This window comes from Mytilus trossulus, chromosome 4 (assembly GCF_036588685.1).
Source record: "Mytilus trossulus isolate FHL-02 chromosome 4, PNRI_Mtr1.1.1.hap1, whole genome shotgun sequence".
NCBI lineage: Eukaryota > Metazoa > Mollusca > Bivalvia > Mytilida > Mytilidae > Mytilus > Mytilus trossulus.
The window spans coordinates 10,518,349-10,533,670 of record NC_086376.1 but is presented as its reverse complement, the minus strand read 5'-3'; the positions used below and the strand labels follow the sequence as shown (position 1 = coordinate 10,533,670).

The window sequence follows — 15,322 nt, the reverse complement described above, 5'->3', positions numbered from 1 at the left end:
AAAAAACTACCTCGACCAAAATCTGGTCTCACACGAAGATCTTATCAAGGGTACACCCGGGCCCCCATTGGTATAGTTTATCGTCTTGGTATACAATTATAACTGATCTTGAAGTTTTACTAAAAGGAAAACAAGTTGTTATTTGTGCCCGTCCCATGTCTGGAGTCTGTGTTTTAGTAATTCGTCGTTGGTTGCTATTATAGCATTATATGTAATATCCTTTTTTTCATTTATTGTTATGTCATAAATCTTGACGGTTTTTTTCTGATCGAATTGTTTTACATTTTTGTTATGTCGGAGCTATTAGTATATAGCTGCGCGGTATTGTTGAAGGTTGGATAGTGACCGAAAGCTTAAATAGACTTAACTTATCTTTGGGGGAAACTAGCCTGGTTGACAATCATACCACATCACATTGTTTTCAAGTATATTTACTCAGGGCAAAAGATAATCCATATTGTTGTCGAAAGAAGGAGCAGCTGAAGATTCAGTATTTACTGAAACAGTCTATGGAAGGAGCGAATCGATAAAAAAAACGTTTCTTAAATCAAATACTCCGCGGCGATATTGTTAAATATACAGACATTCCATGCGGAAAAGGTTGTTTTAATTTGCAGCGAAAAATTAAGAAAATACGAGTTTTAAAACAAATTGTTCAAATATAAACAACAATAAATATACACTTAGAAGTGAAAGGGGAGGCGTCATTCCATTAAATAGAAGAATAATTTAGGATAATATTGGATAAAAAAAAAATAGAATCAAAGAGGTTCCAGAAACACAACACTGAAACATGATAGTACACAATACAACATCGAAAACTCTGACATACCCATTCAGACTTGGCCTTGCATCCGGGTCTGGTTTATTTACTTTTTGTGTTGATCTGCACTCATTTAGGTACTGGTCTTGTAACGCAGATTGAGGTTGTTGAATATTTTAAAACTAATTTAAAGGATATTTTTTTTCAAAAGTTTTAAATAGAATGTCGATGTTTAATAATGGTACGCATGCTTTGCTTATGTGTATTATATATTTTTAAGAAGACATATGATTTACAGACTTCTTATTAAAGAAAAGAATATCTGTATAATTTTGAATATATTTATGCTTTTTAAAAATCTTTAAAAAAAGAAGACTTCTTAAAGAACATCATATTATATGCACGCTTTGTATAAATGTTGTAAAGAAGACATATTTGAATATATATGATTTTTTTTTATAAAAGTGTATGTTTATTTTACTTTTTTCTATTCTTAATTTATTGACTTCTGTTTTAAGACCGACAAAATAGAAAGCGTCAAGGAGGCCGGCTATTTTCGGCCCCTGAGAGGGTATTTTTCCGAAGCCGGCAAAATAGCCTCTAACTTTATAGAAACGATTTTATGTCTCAATTATTGTTAGCTGTTTTCTTATCATTATTTAGATTCTGGTATACATCAGTTATTATTTGTTATTTTAATTCTTTAACGTTGACAGTGCACATATTCATAGTACTTTTCAAAAGTGAATATTAATAAGTTTCACTCTCAGCTGGGAACAGTATATATATCTACAACAACATATATGTTCCTGCTCTCAGTTACAAAGAAGCGACAAATTAACAAATTCGCTAACACCTCCACGCAATGTAACGTAAGGGTACCCAAATCGCACCGAGTACCCAAATTGCACCTATTTAGAAAAAAATAGCAACAAAAATCTTACAAGATTTCCTAGAGACTAAACAATTTGTATTTTTATGATTTGATACTATGCACATCTTTCAACATAGGTAAACATATTTAGATATACACAAAACGTTCTTAGTTTTTATCAACAGATGGACTGTTTACTGAAAAAGCAAAATGTACGAAAACGTCACCATGCGACGTCATCAAAACGTCATCTTTTTAAAATTAGCAAGTATCCATTTCGTAAAATATGAAGAGTAAGCATGGACAAATATCCAATTGTTCAGAATATTTGAAGAAATTAAACAAAAGCCCGGTTATTAGACTTTTGACGATGTGAATCTAAGCATGGATGCAATTTGGGTACTCCTCATTACAGAATCATGGATAGTTTGGAGGTTGATTCAAACCCATTTTTCAATGACTCAATATGGATTAAAATTTAAATTGGTGTACCTATACAATCAAGAAGGATAGGGCTACAAAATAAACACAGTATGGACATTTTTTTCTTGATCATAAAAAAACGTAGGTGAAAAAACTGTCAAAATAGGTGCAATTTGGGTACCGTCACGTTACATTTTAGACATAAAATTTTTTTTTTTTTTTATTTTTGTCTTCCTGCATTGAAATTTACAGCAATACAATTATTTGATTTGATTTATATTGCTGGTCAAATAGCCATATCTTTATAAGTCAGATATCCCATTTCATTTTTTTACGCTTAATATTTTTGTTACAAATGACCCAAATGCACACCTTACAAATATAAAGGGAAATAATCCAACTACTTCCGGCACTGGGAAATTAAAAAAACAACATAGCGCACTGCACAATGCAGAAGATCAGCAGATTGTGTTTAAAAAAAACCATACACCATAATGAATTTTAATTAACAATAATCCAATCATAAAAAGGAACCCTAAGTAAGATTTATAAAGAAATAGCTAATGCAATGATTACATTCCTAAGGTGTTTCAATGACTAAAAGCACAGGCACTTGTTTCTATCCTGTGTTTAAAAGCCTGACTTAAAATTTACATGATCTTTCAAAAAATGACCTCCAAATGCAGGGGCGGATCCAGACATTTTAAAAAGGGGGGGGGGTTCTTCATGTCCCCATTCAAATGCATTGATTGTCCAAAATAAAAGGGGGGTTCCAACCCCCAGACACCCCCCCTCTGGATCCACGCCTGCAATGCAGGTATCTTGCTGTCACAATGCAATATCACATGGTTTCCCCATAATAACCCGGGTTACCCCAGGTCAAACAGGACAGTAATGTTGGCAGTAATGCCCCTTTGAGGTTTGAGGCTTTACTCAATACTGTCGTGCATCAAACAGTCCTTATCGTCTACTGATCACTTCAAACTGTTAAAACTTCACCATGACTTGTCAAATTATCCTCATCAGGATTTAGTTTAAACATATTTATTCATCATCTATACAAATATATAATTATAATCATACAAAATACAAAATAATAACAGGATTCGGAAACAAGCTATATATGGACCATAATTTGGTATTCGGCCTTTGGTTTCTTTTTGTATCCTTTTTTATAAGTTCTAAAATTTTAACTTTTATTTTGTGGGTTGTGTTGGTGTTAGAATAGTATGAATGGAACAATTGAGTTTTTCGAGAAAAAATTAATACATTTTGATTCACCGTTTACGTGACATGAAACCAAACAGGAAACTAATCTTTATTTTCTTTATTTTGCACAATATAATTCAAAAGGCATAAATAAACACCATTACTAGTGTTACTTGCTTCATGTTAATATTTAAAATCTATTTTCAATGTTATATTAATTTTTTTTTTAAACCTGACAGAAAACCATAAGAAACCGAAAGCATTTTTATTTTTATTGCAAAATCTGCTTAAAATAATCTGAACAGTATACTTGTTCTTAAAATCCATCTTAAATGTAACAGTATTATAAAACTCCTAAATATGTGCCTGTTTTGAAAACAATTAGTACAATTTATTCAGAATTTTCCATATTTTCTTCATTGATACAGGATACCATAATCGTTGTAACTTGATGTTTAAGCCAAAAAAATGTATTTATATTTGGTTTTGATATTCCAGTTATATACAATTTATTCCAAATCATTGGCAATGTAACATTCTTTAAATCCAGTAAAGAAAAAACCTTTTAACTTGGAATTAAAATCTTTAAAATAGGCACAATGTGATACTTGTGACCTGTACACCATCTACATGGTTTCCACATTTTAACCTACTTTAGTAGGCTAAAATCAATAAAGAACTTCCTTTCAAGTCATGCATGGTAAAAGTTTACTTCTCCTTTGACAAGTTTATTGCGTTTCTGATAAGTGTTTGCAGAACATGAATAAAAAATATTAATTAAAAACTATGACAAAGATTCCAACTTTGTACATTCCAAGTGTAACGGTATATTAACATGTATTTTTTATTAAATTATATTTATTCACCTAAAATATCCAGTAATATTTACTGCTGAAGTTAAATCAATCCAACGAGCATTGGTACAATGATAAGAGACGTAATTTCGATTGATTTTTCCAAGGACTCTTCACGTCATTATCGGGAAACGAAGTGTGTTCTAACGTCTGTCAAATATGAAATCGATTTTGTCAAGTCATTGGGCATTTATTTTCACACAGGATCGTATGTAACATTATGCACATAGGAAAAATAACAGACCACCGGCGCAATCTCTTTGACAATTGTATTTTCCTCTTTTAAACAAGACGAAACAAGTCTACAGATTATGTTTGCTAACATCCCGTTGGAAACAAAAACAATGTTTAGACCTAGTATTTCGTACATCTGGCCGTAATGGCGTTATCACATGTTAGTCACATGTTTCACGTATGACCGGAAATGATTAGAACTTAAGGACAAAAACAATTTTAATAAATAACTGGACTTCTGTTTCGTGTGAAATGTAACGCATAACGATAACATAATTTTCTTACTTAATTATTACGAAGATTAAAACAAGAATGTAAATCATCTCGGATTTACCTGTTTGAACATCTTGCGAGAGTTCATATTTGCATATTGTTTTTAAGAATTCTATTACAACAAAGCAGATTACATCATCTAAAAATTGTGTTACGAAATCGGACACAAAAATCACGCCACTGTTCTTACATCTGCTACATAAATACTTATACTTCTCGGCATTTTCTTCTCACTATTCTTATTGGTCGATGTTCTTTGTTATTTGAAAGCAAAAGTTACGAATTTGCCGGTGACGATTATCTATAAATCAGTCAGCGTTATGCTCGTCAGAAGCAAAAAGTAACGCGAGAAACAACACAAAAATACGGTTGTAGAATCTTTGAAATTCGTATATTTTAATTTTTTTTCTAGGGAAGAGTAGCATACACTTGTATGTTGATAAAAATAATGGCATCTTTAGATGTAGTTACAACTTTTCTTACAGTAATTCACATTTTATCACTTTTCTATAGTTATAGGAAACGGAGCCCAATAGCAAATTATGGTCCATATAGCTTATATTAATCCGTTTCCTAGAAATACCAATTCCAGTTAACTATTACATGAATATAGCATGCAATAATACAATGATATGGAACAAGAATAAATAAGTTACTATATAACTGAAAAAGAAAGGAGAAAAAAAAAAGAATTCTAAAATAATGAAAATAAATACAACAAAAGAAGAAAAAAAGTAAAAAAAGAAAAAAGAAAACCACATTAGGATTTCTTGTTTTCAAAATTCCAATAGGGAACATACTTTATATAATTGTTTAAATAAACCAATTTTTCAAGACGTTTCGGCCATTGGCCTATTTCAGTTCTTTATTTTTCCTCTCAACTACATGGCTGACTTTTACATTTGTATTTCCTTTTCAATCATTAATAAGATGTTATAGCTAAATGTCCTTGGAAACGTCATGACGTCATAATACCTTAACGTCACAATTACATGACGTTACAATACTTTTGCATGAGTTTCAGTTAAATTTTATAAGTTTTGATCAGTTAAAGTCATTCCCTTTTAACGTTAACTCCAAATGGTCTAATTGTATTAAGTTTTTGCATCCATTGTGCCTCAATATATCTCCTGTAATTTGCTGATTTATCATAAATCTGTTGTAGAACCTGAACTGTGATGTCCTCTATGTAATGATCCTTTTGGTTGAAATGTTCTGCCACAGCTTTATCCCTGTCATGTCTGATATCTGCAAGATGCTCTTTTATTCTTTCGTTAAGTGATCTTACTGTTTCCAACATAGACATAGTGGTTACATTTTTTACATTAGGATTTGTCAGAGGTTCAAAATAATCATCGTTACTGTCATTGGAAAAAACTTAATGTGATTTTTCTAAACAAGGACGTATATTAACTTATATACGTCCTTGTTCTAAAACAGTTGTCAGATTTTTTAATCATCTAAAAGCAAGTGTACATTTTATTGTCATGCATCAAAAAATTACATTGAGCATCATTTGGCTAGAAACTTTTACTGATATTCTTCATGAAGGTTCCCCGTTAAGACCCTGAAAATAATGATGTAATGGTCTGTGCATTGGACAACAAACACATAGGTTCCTGGTTCCATCCCTGTTCAAGAGAGAAAATTTCTGTACTTGATTATAGGCTCTCCCCTTGACACTATTTGATTTGGGAGTATGGTCTTGAGAAGTGATGATAGAAGTGAAGACTATTTATAGATGGATTGTTATAAAATTTTGTCTCATGAAGGGAGGTTATATAATAAAATAAACTCCATGTACATGTAGATAATGAAATGTATAATAAATATCATTAAAATGTTTTATTTGATTGATAATAACAAACAAACCTGCATTATTAATTTATGAATATATTCACAAACTTTTATAGGAACAAAATATTAAAAAAAAAATCAAAAACACAATTTTATGGCAGATGATTTCTCAGGGAAGATGTACTGTAAATTCAAAAAAATATTGTGTTCTTTAAGAAAATACAAAAAAGTGAGATAAATTGTTCAGGAAAATTATAAATACAGATCGATGTACATAGAATGTAGGTATCAGGTATTAGAATGCAAGTTTTTATTATTGTGATCCTCATCCATTGATAGTTACAGTAAAAACACAAAATACAGGACAATTAGGACAAACCAATACTAGTATACAAAGAATGCCAAAAAAAGAAAAGAAGATGCATATGAAACAATATTTTTTAAAGCTTTTAATACAAAATCATAACCTTCTATTACATTATTACATTATATTTTTCAGTTACAATCATGGACATAAGTTGTGAAATGGAGCTTCCCTTCACAGAATCCAGTTCATTGACAGGGACTTCATTTGAACATTCATCAGCTGATCTACCAGTCAAACTCCTTGGAAGTTCAGAGGATGTTGACCATCTTCTTCATGGAAACCCAGACAAGCATCTAAGTGCTTCAGATTTTAAGTTAGATCTTGGTGTTGCAAATGATTTAGTATCTGAATTTGGAATGTCAAATGAAAGTCTAATGATGCCAGAAGAACAAGCTGAAGAATACAGTATATCTGATGCCGCTTTAGAGGGAGGAGTCAGGCCAGCTGTCACATCAAGTAATATTGTTGCTATGGACAACATTAATTATGTTCACTCCATACCTCTTATTTCGACTTTATCAGGTATACAGACAGTTCAGGTTATTCCATTTGGATATCTGATTTCTGGTGCCAAACCAAATACTAATCAACAGGCAGAAACAACACAGGTTAATATCAACAGTTTCAATCAGTCAACACCAACACATATTCAGACTGTACATAATGCTGTAGTTATTGGTAACCTCATGATGTTGAAGGATGTCAATCAAAGTCAAAATAATAATCAAGCAAAGCAAGTAGACACTGATTTCAGAGCAACTACAGAAAAATGTTTATCAAAAGTTAAGTTGCCAAATAATAAAACAACAAATGTTGAAATGTCAAGACGAGTAGCAAATAAAAAAAATATGGTGAACAACAGACTTCATATAAACCAAAGCACTAGTTTGCAGAATAAAGTTCAAAGTTCACAGAAAAATACAAAAATTAAAATTGATGGAAAAACTATTTCGCTGACTTTTGAAGTAAAAGATGTTAGGCAATGTGATCTGACAGAATGGCAAACTATTTCACAAGATACTTCAACTTCCAGAGAAACCAACTCAGTTACTACAAGTACAGTTGACAAGGAAGAGACGCTTTTTCCCATGGTAACTAAATCTTCACCACAACTGCAAATTTTTACCAATGTCAAAGATGCTTCTGATAATACAAAATATGTTTCTCTTTTAAAAGGACAAAATAATTGTCTGACATTAAAGAAAAATGATAACTCCATTGAAAATAAAACTGGGAATACAAAAATGGACATTGACAAAGATTTTGTTGAAGAATCAGAAACAAGTAAAAGTACAGTTACAGCTGCTAATTCTGAAAGTGTTGCCAATGAGAGTAAGGACTCAAGAGATACCACTAAAGACAAAACAGAAGAGTTAGAAAATGAGGTATTGACTTTACTGGCAAATGCAAGTAAGGAGAGAACGAGAGTGGAACAGGAACAATCCAAGGGAATTCCTGGGAGAAAGAAATCTGGAAAGCCTTGTGGTAACCTGCCAACTAATGAAGAGTTGTTTAAATGTGATATATGTGGTTTGGAATTTAACAGGCATGGTAATTTTACCAGACATAAACTTATACATGATGTTAGATTTAAGGTAAGATTATTGTTCTCATGACATGAGATCTTAATTATGCTTTTCAAAAATAAGATTAAGAATGGAATTGGGGAATGTATCAAAGAGAAAACAACTCTAGTAACTTCATGTATAGCAGAACAGCTGAAAACCACAAATGGATCTATATATTGTTATTTCCATCAGTAAGTTAACTAGATTAGAAGAACATACAAATAAAAGTTATGTCAGAAAAAGTGTTGACTCTATAGAACAAGTGTAATATATGTACTTAAAATGTATACAAATCAGAATAATTTGTATTTCAAAGAATACTCAGCATGCTCAACATAGATGAATGTAATCTGCTAAACTGAATTAATGTAATCTTGCATTCTAATAACAATGAGTACTTTAGAGTAGATTTTCTGCAGAAACATTATCAACTGTACAGAGAAAAAATATATTGTATTAAAAAAATACTACCATGCAGAGCAAGTTATTGTGTATAATATTGATGCGAAAAATCACGAAATATTCAGTCTTGTTTCAAATTATAAACAAGGTAATTAGTGTTTGATCTCCACCAAAAACTATATGTAAATAAAACATTAAGTGCATTCTAGAATCACATAAATTCTGTTTATTAGATTAGCATACACATCATTAACCTCTCTATTGTAGGATCGGTACAAATGTCCTGTTTGTGAAAGAAAGTTTCTACAACGATGTGACTTAAAGAGACATTTACTGATACACTCAAACCAGGAACCATATAGGTGTCAAGAATGTGGTAAAGGTAAGGAGTTATCTCCCTTGTGGACTGGTTAACTCAATTATATAAACCACTCTTTCACAAAACAAACATAAGATATAAACATAATAACATATAAAATACAATGAAAGAATGATTTTGTGCTAAGATTGTGAAATGAAATTAGAAATGGGGAATGTGTCAAAGAGACAACAGCCCGACCATAGGGCAAAAAACAGCCGAAAGGCTACTTGTACCTTTGAACAAGAAGGTGGAATTTCCCGTGGAAATAACTTTTTTAGTACTTGAATCACCTTATCAACTACACTAACTAGAAAACTTACAGATGGAAAAAACTAAATTGTATAGGTAGTCAAGGTAACACAATTTTTTCCACTAGAGATCATCAATTGGTATAAGGAAGTTTGAACAAGAATGAAATAAAAACTTATGAATTTGAATAAAAATCCAGGAAATGGCTGTCTATTGTAGTAATTTTACATGTAAGAGTTATCTATCATTTTACGAAAATTATAAATTACCTTTTCAATAACACATATCTCATCAGTTTTAGACTGTTAAAGTAGCATTTAGTTTGTAACTTTGATCTAGATATTAATAAAGCCATATCATGATATTTTTTTGTGTTCTAACAAAGTTATCAAGTGCAATACAAAACTAATATTTATTTTATTAACACATATAATTATTAACAAGCAATGGGTGGTCCAGTATAAAACAAAGGGGTGTGGGAGGGCTTTTTACTAACCAAACAACACACAATACAAAATAATATCTGAATATTGAAGTGTCTCTGCTTTTGAAAACAATGACCTTAAAGTAACAAAAGATCATGATTTACTTTGCAATCCTCACTTATTTTGTTATTGTCTGTTGATGTATCTGATTTTCTAACACTTTATACAGGTTACATACGTAGGAGTGATTTAGTAGTTCACATGAGATTTCACAAGAAAGAACGTGTTTTTGCCTGTCCTTATTGTTCTGATAAAAAGTTTTGCCAGTCAGGTATACATCTATATGTAACATTAATAGATTTATTTCATGGCAATATTTAATCTGTCTGTATAGCTGAAATTTATAAAGATCTTTCAGTTTACAAAAATAAACTTGTATGCATTACCACAAAGGTTTTTTTTCTTGATAAGACTTCATTAACCAGTATACCATACATTTTGCTTGCTCATTTGAGACGGGGATTTTTTATTTAAAAATCTTAAAGGGGCACTAGCTGTCAAATTCATGGTCACCAATTTGACTCAAATTCTCATATTTGATTAATAACAATGTAAAACATTTATCCAATCTATCAAACGTTTAAAATAAACAGTTTACAGAGCATGGGGTAGATGATATGTAGGTTCGTTTCGTGTGTATTTAAATCCAGACGCCATCTAATTAACTATCGATTTGACCTCAGATGACCATATACGCGATGTAAACACAAATAAAGATATGAATAGGTTAAACCAGCACGTGCAATTGGATTTTTATAGGTCTGTTTGATTTGAATTTATAGATTTAAAATATAAGTTACTCATTGTTTTTAACCGTATAAGAAATGATTTATGTGGATCGAATTAGTAATCAAATGATTTACCGTAGTTTCACTTTCATTGTTGACATTTTTTTTCTTTAAATAACCAGTTCACGTACAATGCATGCGTTGTCAGTCTCTAGCTAGGGGGTTAAGTTAAGTTCACATGAATACCGGTTAGAATGATGATGACGTTTTCACTTGCAAGTGAATCAGTCAAAAATTATGTATAATCGCTTATTTCAACAAAATTAAAGCAAATTGATTGCTAAAAGCAAATTATTATTTCATTATTCCAATTTAATTAATGATTAATCTAAAAAAATATATACTTAATTTTTTTATATATATCGTAGCTAGTGCTCCTTTAAGGATTATACTACATGTACATGTACTATCTAGGGGGAAAAAAGAAAAACGCAAAGGAATCTTACATATACAAATGAAATTCACTCTACTGAAAACTGGATGTGCATTTCTATCTGCCAGAAGAAAGTGTTAGCATAATGTCTATACTACAAAAAGACACCAGTGTCATTTTCATGCGTCAAAAAAGTGGACTACTAACTTTAAAATTCTTGATAATAAGCAAGAAGAAATCATTGAAACTGAAAATAAAACTTCACATCATCATAGCTTAACTTAAAGATATAAACCTGTCCCATTTGCTTCGAAGAAATAGTATCGTCAAGATTGAATTTTAAAAGTTATTGACCTGTTATGATTTTATTTAAGTTTAAGGTCAGTTTATAAAAGAGGCTGTGCACTGTCAGTCTGTTTAGTAGAAAGTGCAGGTACATGTAAGCAATCATAACTAAAGACTTGAGGTAACCAGTATAAAGTAGATAGTTTGGGTAACCAGTCATTAGAAAGTAGTCTGGAAAATTGGTCTCAACGAATTGAAATAAAATATTTAAAGTTGAAAAAAAAAAAAAAAAAAAAGAAAAAAAATATACTTTGTTTAAATCATTCACTGTTAATCATTGATACATATATATACTTTGACATAAAACAAATTTAAACTATTTGCTATTCCTTATCTTAACACTTTATTATAAAACTTTGTTTTGGTAGGTGATTTAAACAGACATGTACGTAATGTACATCTTCACAGCAGTACCCATAAGTGTGGACATTGTGAACGTCAATTCAGTAAAGAACCAGCACTGATACAACACCAGTACACATGTCATGGTCTATCTCAAAACCCAAAGAAAAGAGCCAAGTGAGTGTTATGTAGATTGAAATTTGAATAACAGCTGTTACTCTTGACTCAGAAATCGACTCAGGATGAAAAATGTTGTAAAGAAGAGGAAATTGACCAAAGTTGTCTTTCTTAAATCAATTTCAATTTTCTTTTCATTACTTTTATAATAATTTTTAACCAGTATGGTATTAATTTAGGATTATCATCAATATTTGCCTAATCTTAAATTATGTAATCAGGCCCTTGCTAATGTGTCATTTTATATTCCATATCAAACTAAGGGTTTCCAACAAAGGAAATTTGTTTCAATGTTATTTTTTTTTATCTCTTTTCCTTTTGTAATTATTGGCTTTCAAGCCAATCATGAAACACTTCAGGAGATCTATGCAGGGAATTCAGCCAGATTTTTCGTATTTGTTTTGTGGGCTGATTGATTAGTACCATGACTTGGTTTCCATTTACTGATGAATAATCCTTTAATATGTTGATCACCAGCACACCTGATCCTGTTTTACATACATTCACTAGGAGAATAAACCCACAATATTTTGTATTTACCTATATATTTTATTTAAACATATCTATATTTCAGGGGTGGACTATCCAATAGCGCTGGAAATAAAGGGAAATCTGCAAACAAGAAGAAAACAGATGTAGCTTAATAAATTTTGTTTCTTGTTAACCTTTTGATGTTGTTACACACCTTTTTTTGAAAGATCTCTGAACATGTTGATCATGTAGTTCTTGTAGAATTTTTGTTAATCATGTGATTTCTTAAATGGCTGACCATAAAATATCATTATTTAAGTAACATGGCTCAAATCTCTTATCACATTTTACTGCCTTTTTTTTATCTCTAATTGCATAAAACACACACATGTGTCAAAAAACATCACCTAAAGCTAAAGACTTTGACGGAAAGATGACTGCTGACATCAAGCATATTGATCATTGTCAGTGGCGGATCCAGAACTTTTCCTAAGGGGGGGGGGGGGGGGGGGGGGGGGGGGGGGGGGGCCTCTGACTGACTTAAGAGGGGGCCCACTCCAGTCATGCTTCAATAATTCCCTATATAATCAACCAAATTTTTCCCACAAAAGGGGGCCTGGCCCCCCAGCCCCCCCCTGGATCCGCCTATGATTGTTTTTCTCAGTGTCAGATCCAGGGGAGGGGGTAGAAACCCCCCTTTTTATTGGACAATCAAACCCCACCTCCCACTTTTTTAATCCTGGGTTGGGAACCCCCTTTTAAAAATAGTGATCAACACATACTTATTATCTTGGTCAATACTAATCCAAAGTTAATATTGATAATCCTTGAAGGCTTTTTACTTTCAACTCCTTTAACGAATCATTGACAATCCTTGAAATATCTTACTTTGAATGCAAGACTTATGTACCCAATAGCCTTGATGATTTGAAAAAACTACATTTTATCAGTTAAAATGTTTTTTTCATAATGACTTTGACCTATTGAAACAGTTTGTAGAAATGAGGATTTACATAGTATTACTAATCAAATATTAAAGAGATGCCAAGCTAGCTACAATCAATCATTCTAACCTAGTCATATAAATGGTCACTATTATAAGTCTTCTTTAAATAATTGATTATGTCTTGGTCTGTAGTTATGGTTTATCGTACTACAAATTGTGTTATTTTTCAATAGTTTATGTATGTCACACTTACAGCTATGCTACATCAAAACTTGTTTGTTTGCAGTTACCATCAAAGTCATCAAAATTAGTGTTTGTCAAACGGCTATATATCCAATGAAATTTTTCCAAGAAAGAATGTGGTTCAAGTTTTTTAAATTTTTTATACTTTTGTCAAAGGGTGACCATTGTAAATATTTGGTCAAAATTTTATAAAAATTAAACAAGCCAAATTATTCTTAGTCAAGGTGTTTGGTACCACCGTAAGATGATACCTACCCAACAACCTTCACTAAAATTAATATGGCTAGTTAAATTTTCATAAAATTTTGACAAAGTATTTACTTTGACCCTTTGACAAAAATATAAAAATTTCAAAAAAAATGAACCAACCTTTTTATCAGAAAAATTTCACTGGTTATATAGCAGTTTGACAAACACTAATTTTGATCATTAAGAAGCTTATTATTTTCTGAACAACACAACGTAATTAAAACTTTTATCTGATTTTACAGAGTTATCTACCTGTAGTGTTAGGTACCACCTTAAGATGAAAATTAAGTGCATTTTATATATATCTTCATAGGGCATGTGGTTTTGATGATCTCCGTTTGTTTTTACATGTTTATTGTTTTCTACTTTCTCTTTTATTTTAAGTTCACTTTGTTGAGTAAAGTGTATTATTTTTTTTTATCAAATTTATGATAATATTTTGTTCTGTTTATTTTTGTATATTTGCCTATATTGCTAAACAAAGTGCTGGTCATATCAAAATATCTGTTTTATTGGACATAAAAAATAACTGTGCATGGATAGATAAAAACAGTACTATACAAATCTGTTATTCAGTTTGAAAATTTGTTTTAATGTTTGAAATAATAACTATCCAGTTTAAAACTTTTAAAAGTTAACAAATGTAAATTTTAAAATTATTGCAAGAATTTATTTGTACAATTGTTGGTTAATGCACAATGTGTTGTATTTAAATTTAGCCAGAATTATGTTCACATCTTTAAATGTCAAATATAATTGATGCAACATTATTATTTCTCCTTAAAAGTATTTAACTTACACTTTATATCCATTTGTTGCTTTTACACTTTTTGTATTAACTATCTATTTCTATTATTTGAGAAATAATGTCTTTGTCTACTTCTATTGTTGATAGAAATTGTTTATGTTTTACCTGTTATATGACCAAATAAAATGTATATGTGGTTATGGTTACATGTTTGACTCCAGTGGCGGATCCAGGAATTTTCAAAAGTGGGGGCCCACTGACTGACCTAAGAGAGGGCCGCTCCAGTCACGCTTCAGTGATTCCCTATATAAGCGAAAAGGGGGCCCCCCCCCTTAATCCGCCTCTGGACTCAACAGAGGTTTTTATAGTAAAAGTTATACAAATAAGTTTGGTTAAATATGATATAGGCAAATAAGGCAATACTGATGATATTTTTGTGTGTATGACAGAAATTTTAAAAGAAAATCATTGATCTTTGAAGACTAACATACTGAAAAAGACAAAAAAAAAATTTAAGATTAAATGATCGTGGTACATTTTGTATTATTTAAATGTAATAGAGTAAACTTTATTATAGAAAAAAACGTGAATTGTTATGAAGTTAATTGGTGTGAAAACTGCCTTGCACAAACTTAGAATAAAGTCTTTGGACATTTCTTAGCTTGTGAGTAAGTTGCCTGTGATAACAAAAAAAAAAGAGTAAGAAGGTCGTATATTTCTTCACAACAGTCCTATATTGTTGTTTGATAAGGTTGTTAATGTTATGGAAATATACCTACTG

At 31.0% G+C, this 15,322-nt stretch overlaps 1 protein-coding gene across 1 annotated transcript; it reads left to right on the top strand.

The window, feature by feature from the left end:
* Window positions 1-2,460: 2,460 nt before the first annotated feature.
* On the top strand, window positions 2,461-12,852 carry LOC134714641 (zinc finger protein 334-like). Its single transcript, XM_063576052.1, has 6 exons — window positions 2,461-2,599; window positions 6,927-8,389; window positions 9,032-9,146; window positions 10,029-10,130; window positions 11,734-11,884; window positions 12,459-12,852. Exons 2-6 carry the CDS (start codon window positions 6,935-6,937, stop codon window positions 12,526-12,528), a joined length of 1,893 nt encoding a protein of 630 aa, XP_063432122.1. The 5' UTR covers window positions 2,461-2,599; window positions 6,927-6,934; the 3' UTR covers window positions 12,529-12,852.
* The last annotated feature ends 2,470 nt before the right edge of the window (window positions 12,853-15,322 follow it).